Source organism: Diabrotica virgifera, chromosome 2 (genome assembly GCF_917563875.1).
Source record: "Diabrotica virgifera virgifera chromosome 2, PGI_DIABVI_V3a".
Taxonomy (NCBI): Eukaryota; Metazoa; Arthropoda; class Insecta; order Coleoptera; family Chrysomelidae; genus Diabrotica; species Diabrotica virgifera.
Window position 1 is genome coordinate 58,548,391 of NC_065444.1, and position 18,612 is coordinate 58,567,002.

The 18,612-nt window shown below is 33.6% G+C and overlaps 2 protein-coding genes across 2 annotated transcripts in view; one reads left to right on the plus strand and one right to left on the minus strand.

The window, feature by feature from the left end:
- Positions 1-18,612, plus strand: part of LOC114337843 (1,5-anhydro-D-fructose reductase-like) — a 52,944-nt gene that overhangs the window by 1,389 nt on the left and 32,943 nt on the right. The gene's annotated exons all lie outside the window — the stretch shown is intronic.
- Positions 13,624-17,691, minus strand: LOC126880048 (uncharacterized). Its single transcript, XM_050643684.1, has 2 exons — positions 16,225-17,691; positions 13,624-15,718 (listed from the first exon to the last, which is right to left on the minus strand). Exon 2 carries the CDS (start codon positions 15,716-15,718, stop codon positions 15,353-15,355), a length of 366 nt encoding a protein of 121 aa, XP_050499641.1. The 5' UTR covers positions 16,225-17,691; the 3' UTR covers positions 13,624-15,352.

The following is an 18,612-nucleotide window of genomic DNA, read 5'->3' on the forward strand; positions in this document are numbered from 1 at the left end:
GATAAATTTAAAGGTATAGAGAATTTATTGATTTGTCATGATGATATGATTGTTATGGGAACAACAAAAGAAGAACATGATACAACTGTTAAAAAAGTGTTAGAAAGGGCTAAAGAAGTAGGAGCAAAGTTTAATGGGGACAAATTTCAATATTGTCAAGAAGAGGTCAGATTTATGGGTCAAGTTTTTTCACATAAAGGGATGCAAATAGATCCTGACAGAGTGGAATCACTTTGTAAACTTGAAAAACCAAATAGTAAAGTAGAATTACAAAGAATTTTGGGCGCATTTAATTACGTTAGACGGTACATTCCGAACATGGCTGAACATATTCAACCTCTTTGTCAATTACTTAAAAATAATGTAGAATGGGTGTGGCTCCCGTCACATCAAAAATGTTTTGATAATTTAAAGAACATAATTTGTAAATCACCAGCGTTAGTCCCTTATGATCCTAATCAAAAAATTATTTTACAATGTGATGCATCTAAAAATGGTTTAGGTGTTTGTATGTTCCAGAAATATGATTCTATTTTAAAATTAGTAGCTTGTGCATCACGAAATATGAATGATAGTGAAATAAATTATAGTCAGACTGAGAAGGAACTATTGGCAATTTATTATGCTACTCAAAAATTTCACAATTTTATTTATAATTTTGATGTTGACGTTCAATCAGATCACAAACCTATAATCTCCATTATGAAGAAGCCAATTTCCAAAATTGGATCAGTTAGACTCCAACGTTTAAGGCTTAAACTTCTCAAGTACAGATTAAATGTATATTTTGTTCCTGGGAAAGACATACATTTTGCTGATATGCTATCTAGGTCCAGTTTAAATATAGAGACACATGACCCAGAAATGTTTGAAATGGTCCACTCAGTGAGTAAACATTTACCTATGAGCCAGGAAAAGCAATCTGAGTTAAGACTAGCTACTAGCCAGGATGAGGCATTAGCAGTAATTTTTGATTTTTATTATAATGGGTGGCCAAAAGAAAAAAATGTTCCTCAAGTGTGTAAAAAGTACTATGGTATAAGAGATTCACTGTATTTTGAAGCTGGCATCGCATTTATTGATGACAAAATAATTATTCCGAAAAAACTTAGGCTTGACATGATAAAATTGCTTCACAAAGGCCATATAGGAGTCAGTAAAACTATAAACAAAGCCAGGAGTATATATTATTGGCCAGGACTTAATGATGATGTGACAAACTATATAAAAAAATGCAGGATATGTGAGAAATACAGACATTTTAGAGTATGGTTCAAAAGCATATTTAGTAATTGTAGACTATTTTTCGCATTGGTTGGACATTTCAATATTAAAAGATAAAACCTCCAGTTCAGTAATCAACTCATTTCAAGATACTTTTAGTAGATTTGGATATCCAGAAATTTTAATTGCAGATAATCTACCATTTACTTCGGTAAAATGTAAAAATTATTATAGAGAAAAAGACATTACAATTATGACATGCACTCCACATTACCACCAGAGTAATGGACTTGCAGAAAAAGCAGTCAATATAAGCAAACAAATTTTAAGAAAGAGTAATGAGGAAAATGTTGATTTTAGAGATTTGGTGATGGAATATAATAATACCTGCATAATAAATCTTGATGCATCTCCAGCTCAAATTTTACAGAGCAGGATCCTGAGAGGACAATTACCAACTACAGCTAATAAATTAGAACCTACAATCCAGAAACAAGTATATAAGAATTTATGCAAAGAAAAAGAGAAATTACAAGTACGTTATGATAAGACAGCACGAAGAAAACCAGTAGAGTTTAGAAAGGGAGATAGGGTAGTAATAAGAAGTTCAAAAGATAATTATTGGCGTAAAGCAATTGTGTTAGAAAAGGCCAATGAACCTAGATCATATTGGGTGAAAAAAGAAGATAACAATAAAATTATTAGACGGAATTCACACCAAATGAAACATTCATACACCACAACACTTGAAAAAGAACTCATTTTAGAACCCGAGTTGTACCCTGATATTCAGTCACAAAGTGTTCATAAAGATACCACTCACATTAACGTAAATGATAGTGTTAATAAAACCATTAGTTGCCCAAGCCCAAATGTAAAATCAGTACCTACATTGAGTCATAAAGTCAACCCAAATATTGAGACTTCTAACAGTTATAAGACGAGAGTTGGTCGTAATATAAAGACCCCTTATAGATATCGATCTTAGGGGGAAGGTGTTTAATATATATAGCTGTGTAACAGCGTAGCAAGGGGCTGCGTGCTAGACATGACATGGCTAACTTCAAGCCAGTCAACATGGTTGTCACTTGTATAATTTATTGTATGTAAGATGTTTAGTAAGTTTTATAAAAATATATAAGTTTACTCAGTACTATGATTGTTTAACTTATAACCCATTAAATAAAGTAGTTTAAACAAACACTCGAAAAGCTGAAGAACAGAAAAGCTGCAGGTAAGGATGGAATACTAAACGAACTACTGAAATATTGTGGAGCAGCAATGACAGAACAATTAACAACATTAATTAACAAAATCATAAAACACGGTAAAATACCGGAAGAATGGAGAACGAGCGAACTAATCCTACTATTCAAAAAAGGAGATAAAAAGCAGCCAGAGAACTACAGAGGTATCAACTTGTTAAATACTACCCTAAAACTTACAACTAAAATCTTACAAGACGTAATGAATCAGAGGATAAGTTTAGCAGATGAACAACAGGGTTTTCGTACTGGAAGATCGTGTACAGATGCAATATTCGTCATAAAGCAAATTACTGAGAAATCACTAGAGTATAATAGACCAGCATTTCTATGTCTGATTGACTTAAAGAAAGCATTTGACAGAGTAAGACTCAGGGATGTAATCCACCTTCTGTATAATAGAGAAATCCCTCTAGATATCATAAAAACTATTGAGAACATCTACCAAAATAACAAGATGGAAGTCAGAATAGATGGACAACTTACAGAACCTGTAGATATAGGCAGCGGAATAAGACAGGGAGACTCATTGAGTCCTCTGCTTTTCAATTTAATCATGGATGAAATCATCAAAAACGTCAACAAAGGAAGAGGATATAGAATGGGAAACAAAGAAGTAAAAATACTCTGCTACGCAGACGACGCAATATTGATAGCCCAAGATGAAGATAGTCTGCAAAGATTAGTCCACAGATTTAACATAAGAGCAAAAGAATTCAATATGACAATTTCATCTCAAAAAACTAAAACTTTAGTAATCAGTAAAGAACCAATCAGATGCAAAATAGAAATTGATGGTATCAGTATTGAACAAGTAATGGAAGTAAAATACCTTGGAATTACATTGTCAAGTTACGGAGACCTAGACAAAGAAGTGAGAAATCAAGTACAAAAAGCAAATAGATTGGCAGGATGCCTTAATAACACTATATGGCGAAACCGACATATTAACACTGAGATGAAGTCAAGAATTTATAAAGCCAGTGTAAGACCAATAATGACATATGCATCAGAAACAAGACCCGATACAGCCACAACACAAAGACTACTGGAAACGGCAGAGATGAGAGTACTGAGAAGAATTACAGGAAATACACTGAGAGATCGAAAGAGGAACGAAGATATTAGAAGACAATGTAACGTACAGTGTATAAACGAATGGACACTAAATAGAAAAAAAAGAATGGAACAACCATATAACCAGAATGGGGGAGACACGTGTGGTCAAAATAGCACGAGATAAATCACCAATCGGCAGAAGAAGTATCGGCCGACCGCGCAAAAGATGGAGCGACAACCTTCCATAGAGGTATCAATCCGCCAATGAACAAGCAGAATTGCTTATAAAGAGGAAGAAGAAGAAGAACTTCTTTTAAACCACAAAACTGCCAAAACTTTTGTTGTTGCTCACATGTCATCACCATGACAACGCGAAAGTTAAGGATATTTGATTATGTGAAAGTGTGCGAAAAAGTAAATCCCATTTAAAATACATTGTTACTTCACGCACACTTTAAACCCTTCACGCACTGCTATCTATAATGACAGTTTTCACGAACTAAAAATCTATACATAATATGACAGAGTAGATAAATGACACTTTAAAGCACTGGGCGCTTTAAAAATTTTAAGGCACTGCAGTTAAAAGTGAAATGTCAAATTTTATTTATACGTAGCACAGATTTGACCATCGAATAATTCGACCACAAAGATGATGCCTTCCACACCTTTGCTTTCTCCTCAAAATACGCCAGAAATACATTTTCAGTATATTTCCCAGAAACGGCTTTCGCTTCACACCATTTCTCAAACTTATTATAAGCAATATCATATTGCATTCTGGATTTCCTCGGCAACAAATCCAGGATAGCTCGACTGGCCGCTACCTCTATATATTTTGAAATTTATCTTTTTCTACGATATTTTCTTGCATTTTAACGAAAAATCCACAACTGCGTTTTAAAAAACTAACGGACGTCTGACAGATGCTTCAAAACTTCCGTAAACAATTAAGTCAGCAATGGTTGCTAAGGTCCGTAATATACGATGCAATTTAAAACTATCTTATTTCAATGTATTAAAGGTTTTTTTAAATTTAATTTAAACTGTATTATTGCATTTTTAACACGTTTGCAGATAAAATATTGTATGATATACGTGTTAAAAGTACATTTTTAAGGCACTCATGTGGATTGTAGAATTCCCTTCGCTCATTCTGCAAACCTTCACATTCGTGCCTTAAAATTGTACTTTTAACACTTACATCATAAATAACTATTGAACCACTGATTTTTAGAATAAACGCAAAAACATGTCAAATACCTAATACTTGAAGGGGGAAATATTATGCCATATTTAAGCTTGCCGGGAAAGGCACTCTCTCACCCCCCGTATCATCCCTTATTTTTTTTAATTACTTCCATATTTTTTTATTTGATATTTGGATTCTACTCTTTGTATTGATTAGTAGAAGAAAAGTGGATCGAATAAAAATTATTTTTTTAACAATTTTAGAACATTTAGAATGAACATTTCGCTATGTAAAAATTTTAACAATAATTATTCAAAATTTTAACAATCATTTTTCAAAAGTCATTTTGAATATAATTATTAAAATTTTTGGTAGTGAAATGTTCATTCTAAATGTTATCAAATTGTAAAAAAATAATTTTTATTCATTCAGTTTTCTTGCTTTTGTATTTATTTTTCTCATAAACAAATCACTTTAAGCATCAAGTGTTATACATTTTTGAAATCAATACAAAGAGTAGAATCCAAATATCAAATAAAGAAACATGGAAGTAATTTAACAAAAAAATATCTCGATGTTCTTGACATGGAACGACATTTGTTTGGTTTAACGATTCAGAATTTTAAGCACTTTGCCTATCAATATGCTGAAATAAATAATATTCCGCACACTTTTTCTCAAGAAAAACAACTAGCACGAAGAGACTGGGTTTCCAAATTTATGCAAAGACACCATAACTTATTTCTTCGAACACCGAAGGCAACATCTTCAGCCCGAGCATCTGCATTTAATAAAGTAAATGTAAAAAAGTTTTTTTATCATATAAAACATCTTATGGACACTTACAAATTTTATCCCAGTAGAATTTATAACTGTGACGAAACCGGAATTAGTACAGTTCCAAATAGATAATCCAAAGTGTTACCTCTTAAAGGAAAAGAACAGGTCGGTAGCCTCTCTTCTGCAGAGCGAGGTACACTCATCACTGCAGAAATTTGTTTTAATGCAGCAGGTCAATATATACCACCTCTGCTGATATTCCCTCGTGTAAAAAATAATCCCAACTTCTCAAGGAGTCTACCATCTGAAAGTATAGTAGTTCCTCATCCGTCAGGTTGGATGCAAAGTGATATTTTTGCACCAAGATGGTTCAAACATTTTATAAAATATGGCTAAGCCAATAGAAGAAGACCCAGTTACTTATTTGTGACGGTCATTCAATATATGTTAAAAATTTAGATTTGATTTTAATGGCAAGAAAAAGTAACGTTCACATTATTACAATTCCCCCACACACGTCTCATCGTTTGCCGCCTCTTAATGTTGCATTTATATTTCGGCTGAGTTCATATTATAACCAGGGTGTTCAGAATTGGCTAAGAAATAATCCTGGTAAAGTCGTGACGATACATGATGTGAGCGAAATATTTGGTCAAGCATATATGAGAGCTGCAATACTTGAAAATGCTTTATCCGGTTTTACAAGAACGGGAATTTGTTCTTATGATAATAACATTTTCACAGATATGGCATTTGCGGCTGCAGAAGTTACTGACTGTCCCCTTTTAACTCAAAATAATGACAATGGCGGTGTAGAAAATATCACTCGTGATACTGCAGATGAAAATCTACCGACACTCACTATCCACTAATAAATTTTATGGACATAATTCACAAATAAAACAAACTCGTTCAACATCTAATGAAGTTCAAGACGCTGTCAAAAATTCAAACATTTTAGACAACTTGGTGCCATCAAGAGATGTATCGCCTATCCATAAACCCTCTAGCTCGTCACATTATCAACTGCAAAATGTTTCGGTAGCTAACGAACTCCATACCACAAGCTCAGCCAATTTTAGCCAAGCGAGATCTCCAAGAGATATAATGCCTGTCCCTAAAGTAGCTCCTAAAACTTCTCTGAGAAAGGAAAGAAAAAAAGGATCTACAACGGTAATAACATCTTCCCCTTATCTTGCTGACCTGAAGGCAGAAAAAGAACAACAGAAGGCAAAAATAGTGAAAAAAGAAAAAAAAGTTGCAGTGAAACGAAAAATTGCTTTTCCAGAATCTTCTGACTCCGAAGACCATGATGTTGATGACGCCCACTTGGGCGAAGATTCCAGTGACACGGAAACCTTCAGTGATGAAGATGTTGAAATTTTGCAAACAAACCAGCTTACTGCAGTTCCAACGAAAAATGTGTTTGCCGAAGATTTTATATTAGTTCTACTAACTAATGATAAAATAAAAAAAGAATTTGTTGTCCAAGTTAAAGATCCATTAAAAAACGGGTATAAAGTAAAATTTATGAGACAGAACAGAGGAAACTGGAACATCTTCGTCTTTCCAGAGGTAGATGATATCTCGGTAATAACTGCATCTCAAATCATGGGAAAGCTTCGCTCTAAAAGACTCAGATATGGAAAAATCCAGTTTATATAGAATCTTTTATGTTTAAAGTTTGTTTAATTGTATTTCCTGATTAAATATTTAATTGATCTGATATGTTTTACTTTGCCCCAAAAACAAAGTTCACTTTGCCCCGACTGAGGGGCAAAGTGAACTTTTTGTGACTTTTGGGAAATATGTTTACAGCATATTACATAAAACTGTTTTTTAGTTTTTAGATATTGTAATATGTAGCCAAATGGTTCTGCTATCGTATGAACAAAAAATAGTCGTAATTATTATTTTCGTATAAGTCATATTATTTGACAAATCTTAACTGGTTCACTTTGCCCCGACTTCCCCTAGGTACTGTACAATAGGTCTTCTCTAAGTCAACGAACACTAATGAGTCAGTAAATTTCTGTCTGATCTTTTCTTTATAATTTGTTGATATACAAATATATTATCAACATAAGATCTGCCAGCACGGAAAGTCCACTCTGATCTTCTATTTTCTCATATTAGTTTTCGATTCAATTTTTTTATCAATTGTGCGTACAACCTCCCCAATGTGCTATTAATAACCCTTATGCCTCTGTAATTTTTACGTTTCTCTCTGTCTCCTCTTTTGTGGGTAGTCATACGATATTTCCAGGTTCTCTGCCATTCCTGTTTTTCATTTCCTTTAGAGTCCGTTCACATGATAGGCGCTTAACGCGCGTTAAGCGCATGTCATGTGAATAGGCCCTTAAGGTTCGTCTTATCTCGTCCTTACTGATTCATTGTACTTCGTCTTCGTCTATTAAATCTGTACTGAAATGCCTGTAGTTTATTTCGCAATGTGATCTTGCTTCCGTCAATACGGGCATACTTATCGGGTTTAATCTCTCTGTTGCGTTTTGATCTTTTCTGAGGTTTCTTATAAACTTCCATGCTTCAGATACTAAATTTTTTAACAGGCGACAGAGACTCACATTTTTTGTCCCACGTTTCGTGAATTAACTATTCCAGTAAGTGTAGTAAGTGTATGTTCTCCAGTCTTCTGGATTTTGTGTTTGTAGCCAGATTCGATAGGCTTTCGTTTTGGTATCCAGATTTGATAGGCTTTCCTTTTGGTATCTACCAACTCTCTTATTTCATGTGACCACCGTTCTTGATCACCACTGTAAAGTCAGAATCATATTAAAGCTAGATACGTTTTTTCTTCTTCTTCTTCTTACTCTCTTTCTTGGCTTGCACATACGTTTTTTCTTAAAACATCCATATGTCATATAATATACAGTGATGAGCGCGCTAATAACCGGCAAAATAACGCAAAAGTATTAAGTTGTGAGATAAAAAGAAATGAAACTAGTAGAGGTGGGAGATTTAGCGATAAAAACCTATACACTTTCATTCTATTTATTCTTTCTCATCTTTAGACGTATCAGAGGAGTATGTCAACTAAAGCTGTCACAGTGGCAGTTGCCAAACTCGTCCGATACTAAAGGTGGGAAACAATAAGTAGAATGTAAATGTATAGGTCTTCATCGCTAAATCTCCCACCTCCACTAGTTTCATTTCTTTTTATCCCACAACTTAATGTGTTTTCCATCTTTTGCGTTATTTTGCCGGTTATTAGCGCGCTCATTACTGTATAACTTAAGTATAATCCGGTACCTATTTATATTATCTATAAACATTTTATTTTATGTTTCGATTTTATGTGACAATCTTTTGACTAGTTTGTCTTTCCGTTTATTAAATATTCCGATTATCAAAAATATCACCCATTTCTCTGCTTCAGAAAAATAAAAATCGATTGAGACCTTGACCGTTTTATTATTTCGTAAATTTTTAATTGGGAACGCCCACCTGAAAAGTTAATTTCGGAACCTCGGGTAAAATTGCGCATATTTACCTTATGCTGCACTCGTGCACGCTACTGTGTGTTGCATTAACCCAAAAATGTCGTTCCCTTTAAAGATAGTAGACTTTTATTTCTTCTCGAGTGGTGTATGCAGAGCTGGAGAGTCCTGTAGATTGCGTCATCCTGTGCCTTCATCGACAGTTGCTGAGCGGGACGCTCAGATCTTAAGAGGGGAGTAGTGTAACGAAAGAGTTAATTTCGACCGACCGCAAGTAACCGTTCCCGCGCCTAGAAAGATCGAGAAAACAGCAGACGTGACGTCAGAGAATGGACCAAGCGGTGTTGGAGATGAGCGCGGATATCTCCTGAATGTTCCAGAAAATAAAGTTTTGTATATATAACGCGCGATTTTGTAAATTAAGTAAGTTATAGATAGAATTCAGAACTAAACTTGTAAATATAATGTAATATAATTTTTATTTTAACTGTAATATCGCTATAGTATTGATTATTTTTAAAATTAATAACTATTCATTAACTTTAATAATTTATTTTTAAAAGTTAATACCTGCCTTTTAATATCAGAATTCTTAAAGATTTCAATATATTCTCTTTCTCAGAGGCATCTTTCAGTGCGTCAGAGTTTGTCGATTTCTTTCTAACACATTAAGTTGGAAGGTACGTCCGTAATCACAGTCACTTATAACATTTATTGTAGTTGTTGATAGATGGCGCTATAATCGAACAAAAAATGATTTACGAATTATATATACGACTATAATCTGTAGAATTTATAAGACTATACAAATCAAAGAAAATACCATTTTATAAATGCAATGCAATGACAAATTACAAATAAAGGGGTTATACTGCAATACCCTTTTTATATTTGGCTGATTACGATTCTGACAACTGTCACATTTAACTTACATGTCATGTTAGAATAAATGTTATAAATGTGTATTATCACGGACTTACCTTTTTTTCGGTCACTTGTGACGTACCTAAAAGTGCCTCTGAGAAGGACCATACCTATTTAATTTCAAAACTAGTCATTAAATTTTCTGCGCAAAAAATTGAAGCGAACCTATAAACTCAGTTTTTTGTGCTCTTTTCAAACGTGAAAACGGATTATGAAAATTTAAATATACAGGATGTTGTTTTAATGTCGCAATTACTTTATATTTTTTTGTTAATCAAGACCTGGATTTTTCTTGTGATTACCAAGTGGGTGGTTTCAGTGTAGTAAATAAGTATTGATTATTTTTAAAAGGAGTATTTATTCATTAACTTTAATAATTTATTATTAAAAGTTAATATTACCTGCTTTTTAATCTCAGAGTTCTCAAAAGTCCTTAAATTGTCTGCGCAAAATATTGAAGCGAACAATTAAATTAAGTTTTTTATGCTCTTTTTAAATACGGAAAGGGATTTTGAAAATTTCAATATACAGGGTGTTGTTTCAAGTTAACAATGACTTTATATTTTTTGTTAATCCGAACTTGGATTATTCTTGTGATTAGTAGTTGGGTGGTTTGGGTTCTAAATGAGACATATTTATGTGTACCAAATCTCAAAAAATATACAAAGTGGTTCTAAAGGTGTGGATCCAGAAAGAAATATGCAAAATCGATCAAACACCGTTTATCTCAGTTATAAATATCGGCGAGGCAATAAATGTAGTATATCTAGAACCGCCTCCTCAATGATCTCTATTCACCATTCAAGTATTTCTGCTTCCCAATTAAACACCCTGTATAGCTATAAACAAGGGCGCCCATATAAAAAATTTTAGGGGGGGACCAAACGTGAAGATGTTGCACATTACATTTTTGTATATTTTGGATGACAAAATATACAGTAGACTCTCTCTACAACGAACACGGATATAACGAGGTTTCGCTTATAACGAGGTACATTAGGTGTCCCATGAAATTCCTATTGAACTATAATGCTCTATAACGAGGCATATTTGGTTATAACGAGGAAAATTGAAATCGAAAAATACGTGCCCTTACCTGTTTTTAGCGTTGTAATGGTCACAAATAAATAAATGCTCCAACTTCCTGTACATACAAATGCCCAACATCTGTCTTATTATCGAGGCCAGTGCTGTAATAAACTCGGCCGCCTGTAATAAACTTCTGCCTGTTTATCGACCGATATTGAATATTATAGGAAATTTACAATTTATGACGGCGAAGTCTTATTGTTCACTGTTCAGTTTGACCAGCATCATCATCATCATCATTTGGCTCTACAACTCTATGTGAGTCTTGGCCGCGTTTACTATTTCCCTCCATTGTTGTCGGTCCTGAGCAGCTATTTCTCATTGCTGTACTCCCATTTTGCGTAGGTCACTGGCTACTGCGTCTTTCCATCTCTTTCTTAGTCGACCAACTGACCTTTTGCCATCGGGCCTTTCCCAGAATGTGGCGTTCAGAAGTCTTTCGACACTCGATCTTAGCACGTGACCCGCCCATCGTATTCGGTTTGCTTTAATGTAGCGTACTCTGTTTTCATCTCCATATATTGTCTGGAGTTCATCATTGTGTCTTCTTCTCCATTCTCCTGTAGTCTCTTATCTGTAAGGCCCATAGATAGTCCGCAGTATCTTTCTTTCTAGTACCAGTAATTTTGTCGTTACCCGCTGGTTCAGAGTCCATGTTTCGTTTCCATACGTTATTGTGGGACGAATTATTATCTTATACACTCTTATTTTTGCTGGTATTGAGAGTATTTTTGATTTAAGTAGGGTCATTAATGAGTAATTTGCCCTGTTTCCTGCGATGATCCTGGCTGCCACGTCCTTTTCATATTTATTTTCAGATGTTATGATCGCTCCCATGTACTTAAATTCTTTGACGACTTCAAAGTTGTATGCATTAATTGTTACGTTTTGTCTAACCCTTGGTCTTGGGTTCTTCGTAACCACCATGTACTTGGTCTTGTCCTCGTTGACTTTAAGACCAACTTCCTTGGCTCCGTTCTCGAATAGGGTGAAAACTTCTTTTGCATCTCTGGTGGATTGTGTAATTGTGTCCACGTCATCCGCAAAGGCCAATAGTATTTTTGATCCTTGGGCGGCAAATCCGTTTGTCAGTTGTGGCTGAGCTTTTCTTACTGCATGTTCCAGTGCGAAGTTAAACAGCAGGGGGCGAGAGGATCTCCTTGTCTAAGCCCGGTGTCAATGAGGAATTCCTCCGACGTGGTGCTGACAATTCTGATTCGTGCGTTGACCATCGATACCTAATAAACTACGTAAGATACATCAAAACATTTCAATATTATTGTTGATATTATTATAACGACATCCGCTTATAACTAGATAATCAATCCACCATTTCAGTTCTCGTTATAGAGGGAGTCTACTGTAGTTTAAACCACCTAAAAAACCTAGTTTGAACCCTATTGTGAGAAATTATTCATACATTTAAATACTAGACCAAGTTTTTAAATGGAAATGTCATGGGTACCACAAAAAATTAAAGACGCGATTTAAGTTTTTTCCTATTAATATTCACTAGTTTTTAATCCCACTATCCAATTGCTCAATAATGTTTTTCTTTTTCATTTCGATCGAATCACAAAAACTGTTGGCCTTGTTTGTAGATTCTAGATGCCAACTACCCTTTTCATGTGATCGGGCATCTTCGTAAAAATGTTTGTAGTCTTGATGAGCTTTTATTAAAAAAGAACCAAATGCGCCTCTCTTTAAAACCGGTTTGAAAAGAATACAATGCTTGCAAAGCCCTGCCTTCAACTTTGGCGAGTAGACTAACCATGAGTATGTGCCGAGCCAAGTTTTTACTTTAAAATCTTAAAAAGGAGCCCCCTTTATTCTTGCATATTTAGAATCCTTATGAAAAATAAGTCACATATATTCCAAACATTTTTAGATAGATGTTTGTTGATAGATGGCGCAAATAAATCGCATTTTCCGATTATAACGCCACCCGTCAACAATTCTAAAAAAGTTTCGAATAAAAAATGTTACTTATTTTTTGGGGAGGAAACTCAATCTGCAATAAAAACGGGGGTTCCTATTTAAGATTTTAAAGTTAACTCCCACCCCATCTCCAGAGTGTGGAATGAAAAATCGTGTTTGGTGTCATTCTATAGATTTTTGAAAAATATTAAACACGTTTTTTTTAGTTTTTCATTTGGAAGTATATTTCTCGAGATATTCGACCGTTTCTATAATGTTGCTATGGTATCACGATATATCGTTTTTTCCGATTATAGCGCTATCTATCCACAATTTGTAAAATGGCTCGAATAAAATTTGCTTATTTTTACAAGGAAAATCCAAATCTGCAACAAAAATTAGGGGTTCCATTTAAGATTTTAAAGTTACCCCCCGCTCCACACCCAGGGGTTGGAGTGGGCGACTTGTTTAGTGTCATTGCATAGATTTTTGAGAAATATTTAACACATATTTTTCAGTTTTTCGATCCGATGTTCATTTCGCGAATTATTCGACCTTTCCGCTACTTTTGGGACACCCTGTATATAACACTCATTCATCATGCAAAATCACCTGTTTTTCATTTAAATAAAATTGTTCTGTTCAATAAATTTTAAAAATTATTTTTTAATATGAATTTATTTTAAAATATAAAATATAATTACTTATAGTATAGTATAGTTGATCCAAAAGATGGCATAACCCAGACATCCAAAGTGAAAGTTATCCTTCAACACCAAATTGTTCTATATGGTCCACACAATGTCAAGAAAAAAGTCACACCATTTTGAGCGTCGGGTTTGGTGGGGAGAGGGGGGAGAAATCGGTAAATTCGTAGTTTTTTAAGTTTTTCGCCAATATTTCTAAAACTATGCGGTTTAGCATGAACAACCCTCTACATAAAATTGATCTACATTAAATTTGAAATAAAAAAGGCCCTATGCATAATCTTTCTAAAATGAATGGTTCCAAAGTTACGGAGGTAGTATAGTATAACTGGTCCCAAAAAAGGCCTAACCCAAACATCCAAAGTAAAAGTTTTCCTCCAACACCAAAATGTTATATATGGTCTACATATTGTTCAGTAAAAAGTTACACCATTTTGAGCGTCCGGTTTGGGAGGGAGATGGGAGAGGAGCCGGTAAATTATTATTTTTTTTAAGTTTCTCGTCAATATTTCTAAAACCTTACTTTAACGTAAACAATGTTATATACAAAAATGTTCTACATGAAATTTAAAACAAAAAACGTTCTATACATAATTGTTATAAAATCAACGGTTCCAGAGTTACGGAGGGTGAAAGGTCGAGGTTTTCAATACTTTTTATATTTTTTGGGCAATATTTATGATATAACTATACCAAAAACCCAGACATCCAAAGTGAAAGTTATCCTCCAACACCAAATGGTTCTATATGGTCCATATAATGTTCAGAAAAAAGTCACACCATTTTGAGCGTCGGGTTTGGGGGAGGATAGGGGGGAGAAATCGGTAAATATAAAAAGTATCGAAAACCTCAACTTTTCACCCTCCGTAACTCTGGAACCGTTGATTTTATAACAATTATGTATAGAACCTTTTTTGTTTTAAATTTTATGTAGAACATTTTTCTATAAAAACATTCCTTACGCTAAAGCATAGTTTTAGAAATATTGACGATAAACGTAAAAAAAAACTACTAATTTACCGACTTCTCCCCCATCTCCCCCCCAAACCGGACGCTCAAAATCGTGTGACTTTTTTCTGAACATTATGTGGACCATATAGAACCATTTGGTGTTGGAGGATAACTTTCACTTTGGATGTCTGGGTTAGGTTTTTTTTTGGATTAATTATACTATACTACCTCTGTAACTTTGGAACCGTTCATTTTAGAAGGGTTATGCATAGGGCCTTTTTTATTTCAAATTTAATGTAGAACAATTTTGTGTAGGGGGTTGTTCATGCTAAACCGCTTAGTTTTAGAAATATTGACGAAAAACCTAAAAAACTACTAATTTGCAGATTTCTCCCCCTTCCCCCCAAACCCGACGCACAAAATGGTGTGACTTTTTTCTGAACATTATGTGGACCATATAGAACAATTTGGTGTTGGAGGATAACTTTCACTTTGGATGTCTAGGTTTGGGTCTAACTATACCATACTATTAATGGTGCTTATGAAGATGGTTCTATTTGGTGTACACAAAACTTAATATAGAAAACAAATATAATCACGTCACAGATTTTACACTTTATAGTGCCAGTTCTCAAAGACAAATGGCTCATAGTGATTATCGGTCAGAGATCGGATTTCTTGCTGATATGATTTTCTTTGCAGTATTATAAATGATTCATTTAACCCTTTAACGGGCAGAACTATTGTTTTTGTAAAACTATACTTTTGAATAGTAAAAGTAGTTCATTATGCATCGTTAATAAGAAAAACCAGCTTGTTGTGCTTGAAACCAAATCCGTCATCTGGATCAAAGTCAGGATCTTGATCCGAATCATCAAAATCTTCGTTTCCACTAGAATTATTTGTATTTCTTGTAAGAGTACATTGGCGCACTCTTTTCAAGTGCTGTACTGAAGTACTGGAACATTTCGGCTGGCTGTCGATACTAGTAGTCGAGGATTGTGACGGAGTTCTGAAAATTGAGCTTGTCCCAGGGAAATTGTCGTCCGCATCCTCATCTCCATCAAATTCGGAAAGACAATACTCTTCATCACTTAGATGGTCTCCTATATACTGGAGTTCAGCTTCTGTAAGCGGTCGGTTTCTAGACATCTAAAAAAACATAGGAGTAATGTACTGGAAAAATCTAACCAAACCTAAATAATGTACTGGAAAAATTGTAATGACAAATAGGTCTAATAAATAATTTAAAGTCTTATAGAACCTTGTCTAGCAAATAAATACTAAACTTTGTTTTAATGTATCCGTAAAAATTTTAGTATTGGGCGTAAACTACGATCTCGAGATTTTTTGGTTTAGTATGTGAAAAAATAACCTCTTATTTGGTACAATCCTCAAAATGATTAAAAATATTTTCCTATCGCTAATGTCAAACAACAAGATTTTTACAGAAATTTGTTGCCACAATATTGTTTAATAACTGGCATAAGTGTCAAAACGAAAAACTAAAAATTGTTTGTATGACGGGAGAAATAAAAACAATTAATTTTTGGGTTACAATTCTCATAAACATATTTATTATTGCAATAACTACGCCAGTGCTTTTAAAGAATTATCTGCTAGTTAAAAATAATGAAGAAAGTACACTTGACACTTACCTTCAATTTTTGTCCAAGTAGTTTATTCCAAATGACACATGTGCAAAAAACAAAAATAAAATTGAACGATTTTTTACATAGACTTTTGCAGAAAGGGCCACTGGTAGCTTATCCTACCAGTTTTGTGAAAAGCACGTGGTTGCCACGCCGCATACAAGTTTTCGGTATTCACACCTAGACTCGGACAAACATAAGTTTGGGAATATGATTCAAAACTCGATGATGCGCAGTGGTTCTTGTTTACTAGCGTTACCATGGAAACGGCCAGTTTGCTGATTGCCAGTGTCGTAGTTAGAAGTGCATTACGTATCGCAGAGAGTGTTTAACTTATTGGTTTGATCCTGTCGGATATTTTAATAGTTTTTAGCTTAGTGTTTGGTATATTAGTAGTAGTAATTAGTGTATTATTAAGACATTTAGTGTATCTCTAGTGCGTTAAGTTAAGTCATTAGTTATTTAACAATATGCCTCATAAAAAGATAGGAATCAAAGGGCTGGGATTGAATAGCCAAGCAAAAGCAATCATTTATAATACTACATTTATGGAACAAGAGGCAGCACATTTCAAAACAACCGAAAACCTGTTAATACTTTTAAGTAAATTGACGTAAGTATTGTTAATGACATTTTATTTTCTTGATATTAAAGTTACTATTATTCTTATTTTCTTATTATAATTGTATTTATGAAGTTTCATCAGATTCTTCTTCTTCTTCTTTAGCCCATTTCTATCCACCTTTGGACATAGGCTTTCCCCAAATCTTTCAATATCTGTCTGTCCTTAGCTGCGCTTTTCCAGTGAGTTCCTGCAGCTGCGTCCACGGTCTCCTGTTTTGTATTTCAGCATTCCATCTTTTATCTTCCTGTCTCGCATTGTGGCCTGCAAATCTCCACTTTAACCCTGAATATGCTCAGTTACATTTTTACGTTTGTTTTCTCTCTTATCCATTTGTTTGGTTTTCTTTCTTGAAGTGTTATTCCCAACATGGAATAAAACATGAATTAATACAATATATATTTTCTGTGAGTCCTTTCTACTTTGTTTATGTTGGCCTTTGTTAATGTCCATGTTTATGAGCCATACATCCTAACAGGAAGGATGCTCTGACCAAATACACAAGTTTTTAGGCACTGTTTCTTCTTTCACGCCAATCTTTTGCAATTTTTTTCGCAATATTTTCGTTTAGTAACATTTAACATTGGTAATTGTAGGGATAGGATTCTAGCAGCGACGGGTATAAGCAAAAACACCTTAACCAAAATAAGAAAAGAAGGTAGAGACGTAAATAAAAATGGATCGACTAGTTTATCTTTTAAAAGTCCAAAAAGAAAACGTTGTCGTTCCAAAAAAATTGAATTGAGCAGTGGACAAGTGAAAACCATCAAAAATATTATATACGACTTCTACACCATCGAGAAAAGATCCCCTACAATTAATGGTAAATAGTTTAAAAGTTAAAAAATTATTAGTTAATGGGAAATTGATACCTATATTTTTTATGGTAAATAAAATAGAGTAACTAAAATTATAAAACAATTGTTTGTACCCGTTTAGAACGAAATAAAAGTTTTTTCGTAAACACACTGATATAGATACATTTTTAACAAAAATGGTAGATAGATACAATTATTTTACGATTTTATTTACTTAAAGTATAAAAGAAGATTTACTTTCCAAATATTTTAACGATTTCTATTTATTTAAGATATCTATCAAAAACTAAAGAACAAACAAATGGAATTTCCAGGGTCAAAGGAAACATTAAGGAAAACGATAATTGGATTAGGCTTTAGGTAACATAGTAAAAGTAATTATTCAGCTTAAAAAATAAAATTGTATAATGGATAATGTATTTTAAATTGATATTTTGTTGACATCGTTTTAGTTCAACTTTCTACAATTTACAGTTATGAAGAATGTTTTTTCAGAAGTACCAAGTATTTATAATCGATAATTTGTTTAGATTTCGATTTCCGAAAAACTGTAAACAAAAAATAAATCTCGCCAAGGTTACATACGATTCTACATAATTTTTATTTTTCTCAAATGAATTGTTCTCACGTCTGTATGTTTTGATACATTTAAAATTTAAACCATCATGCTTTTGAAAAGATATTTTTCAAATTATCTCGAACAAATTACAGGTGGAGAAAAACCGAAAATAATAGGAGTGTCCTAATGGAAAGTTATGACATTCGTTTAAAACGAACATTTTGCTCATTATTTTATCAAATGCAACTGATTATAAGCTTCATAATTATTAAAAACTATGAAAATAAAAAGAAACAAATTCATTCTTCGCTTTAATTAAATATAATTTAGGTACTATTATAATTTACTTATAAAAATTTATTTCAAATCTGCCTGTCTTCGTCCGCCACTGGTAG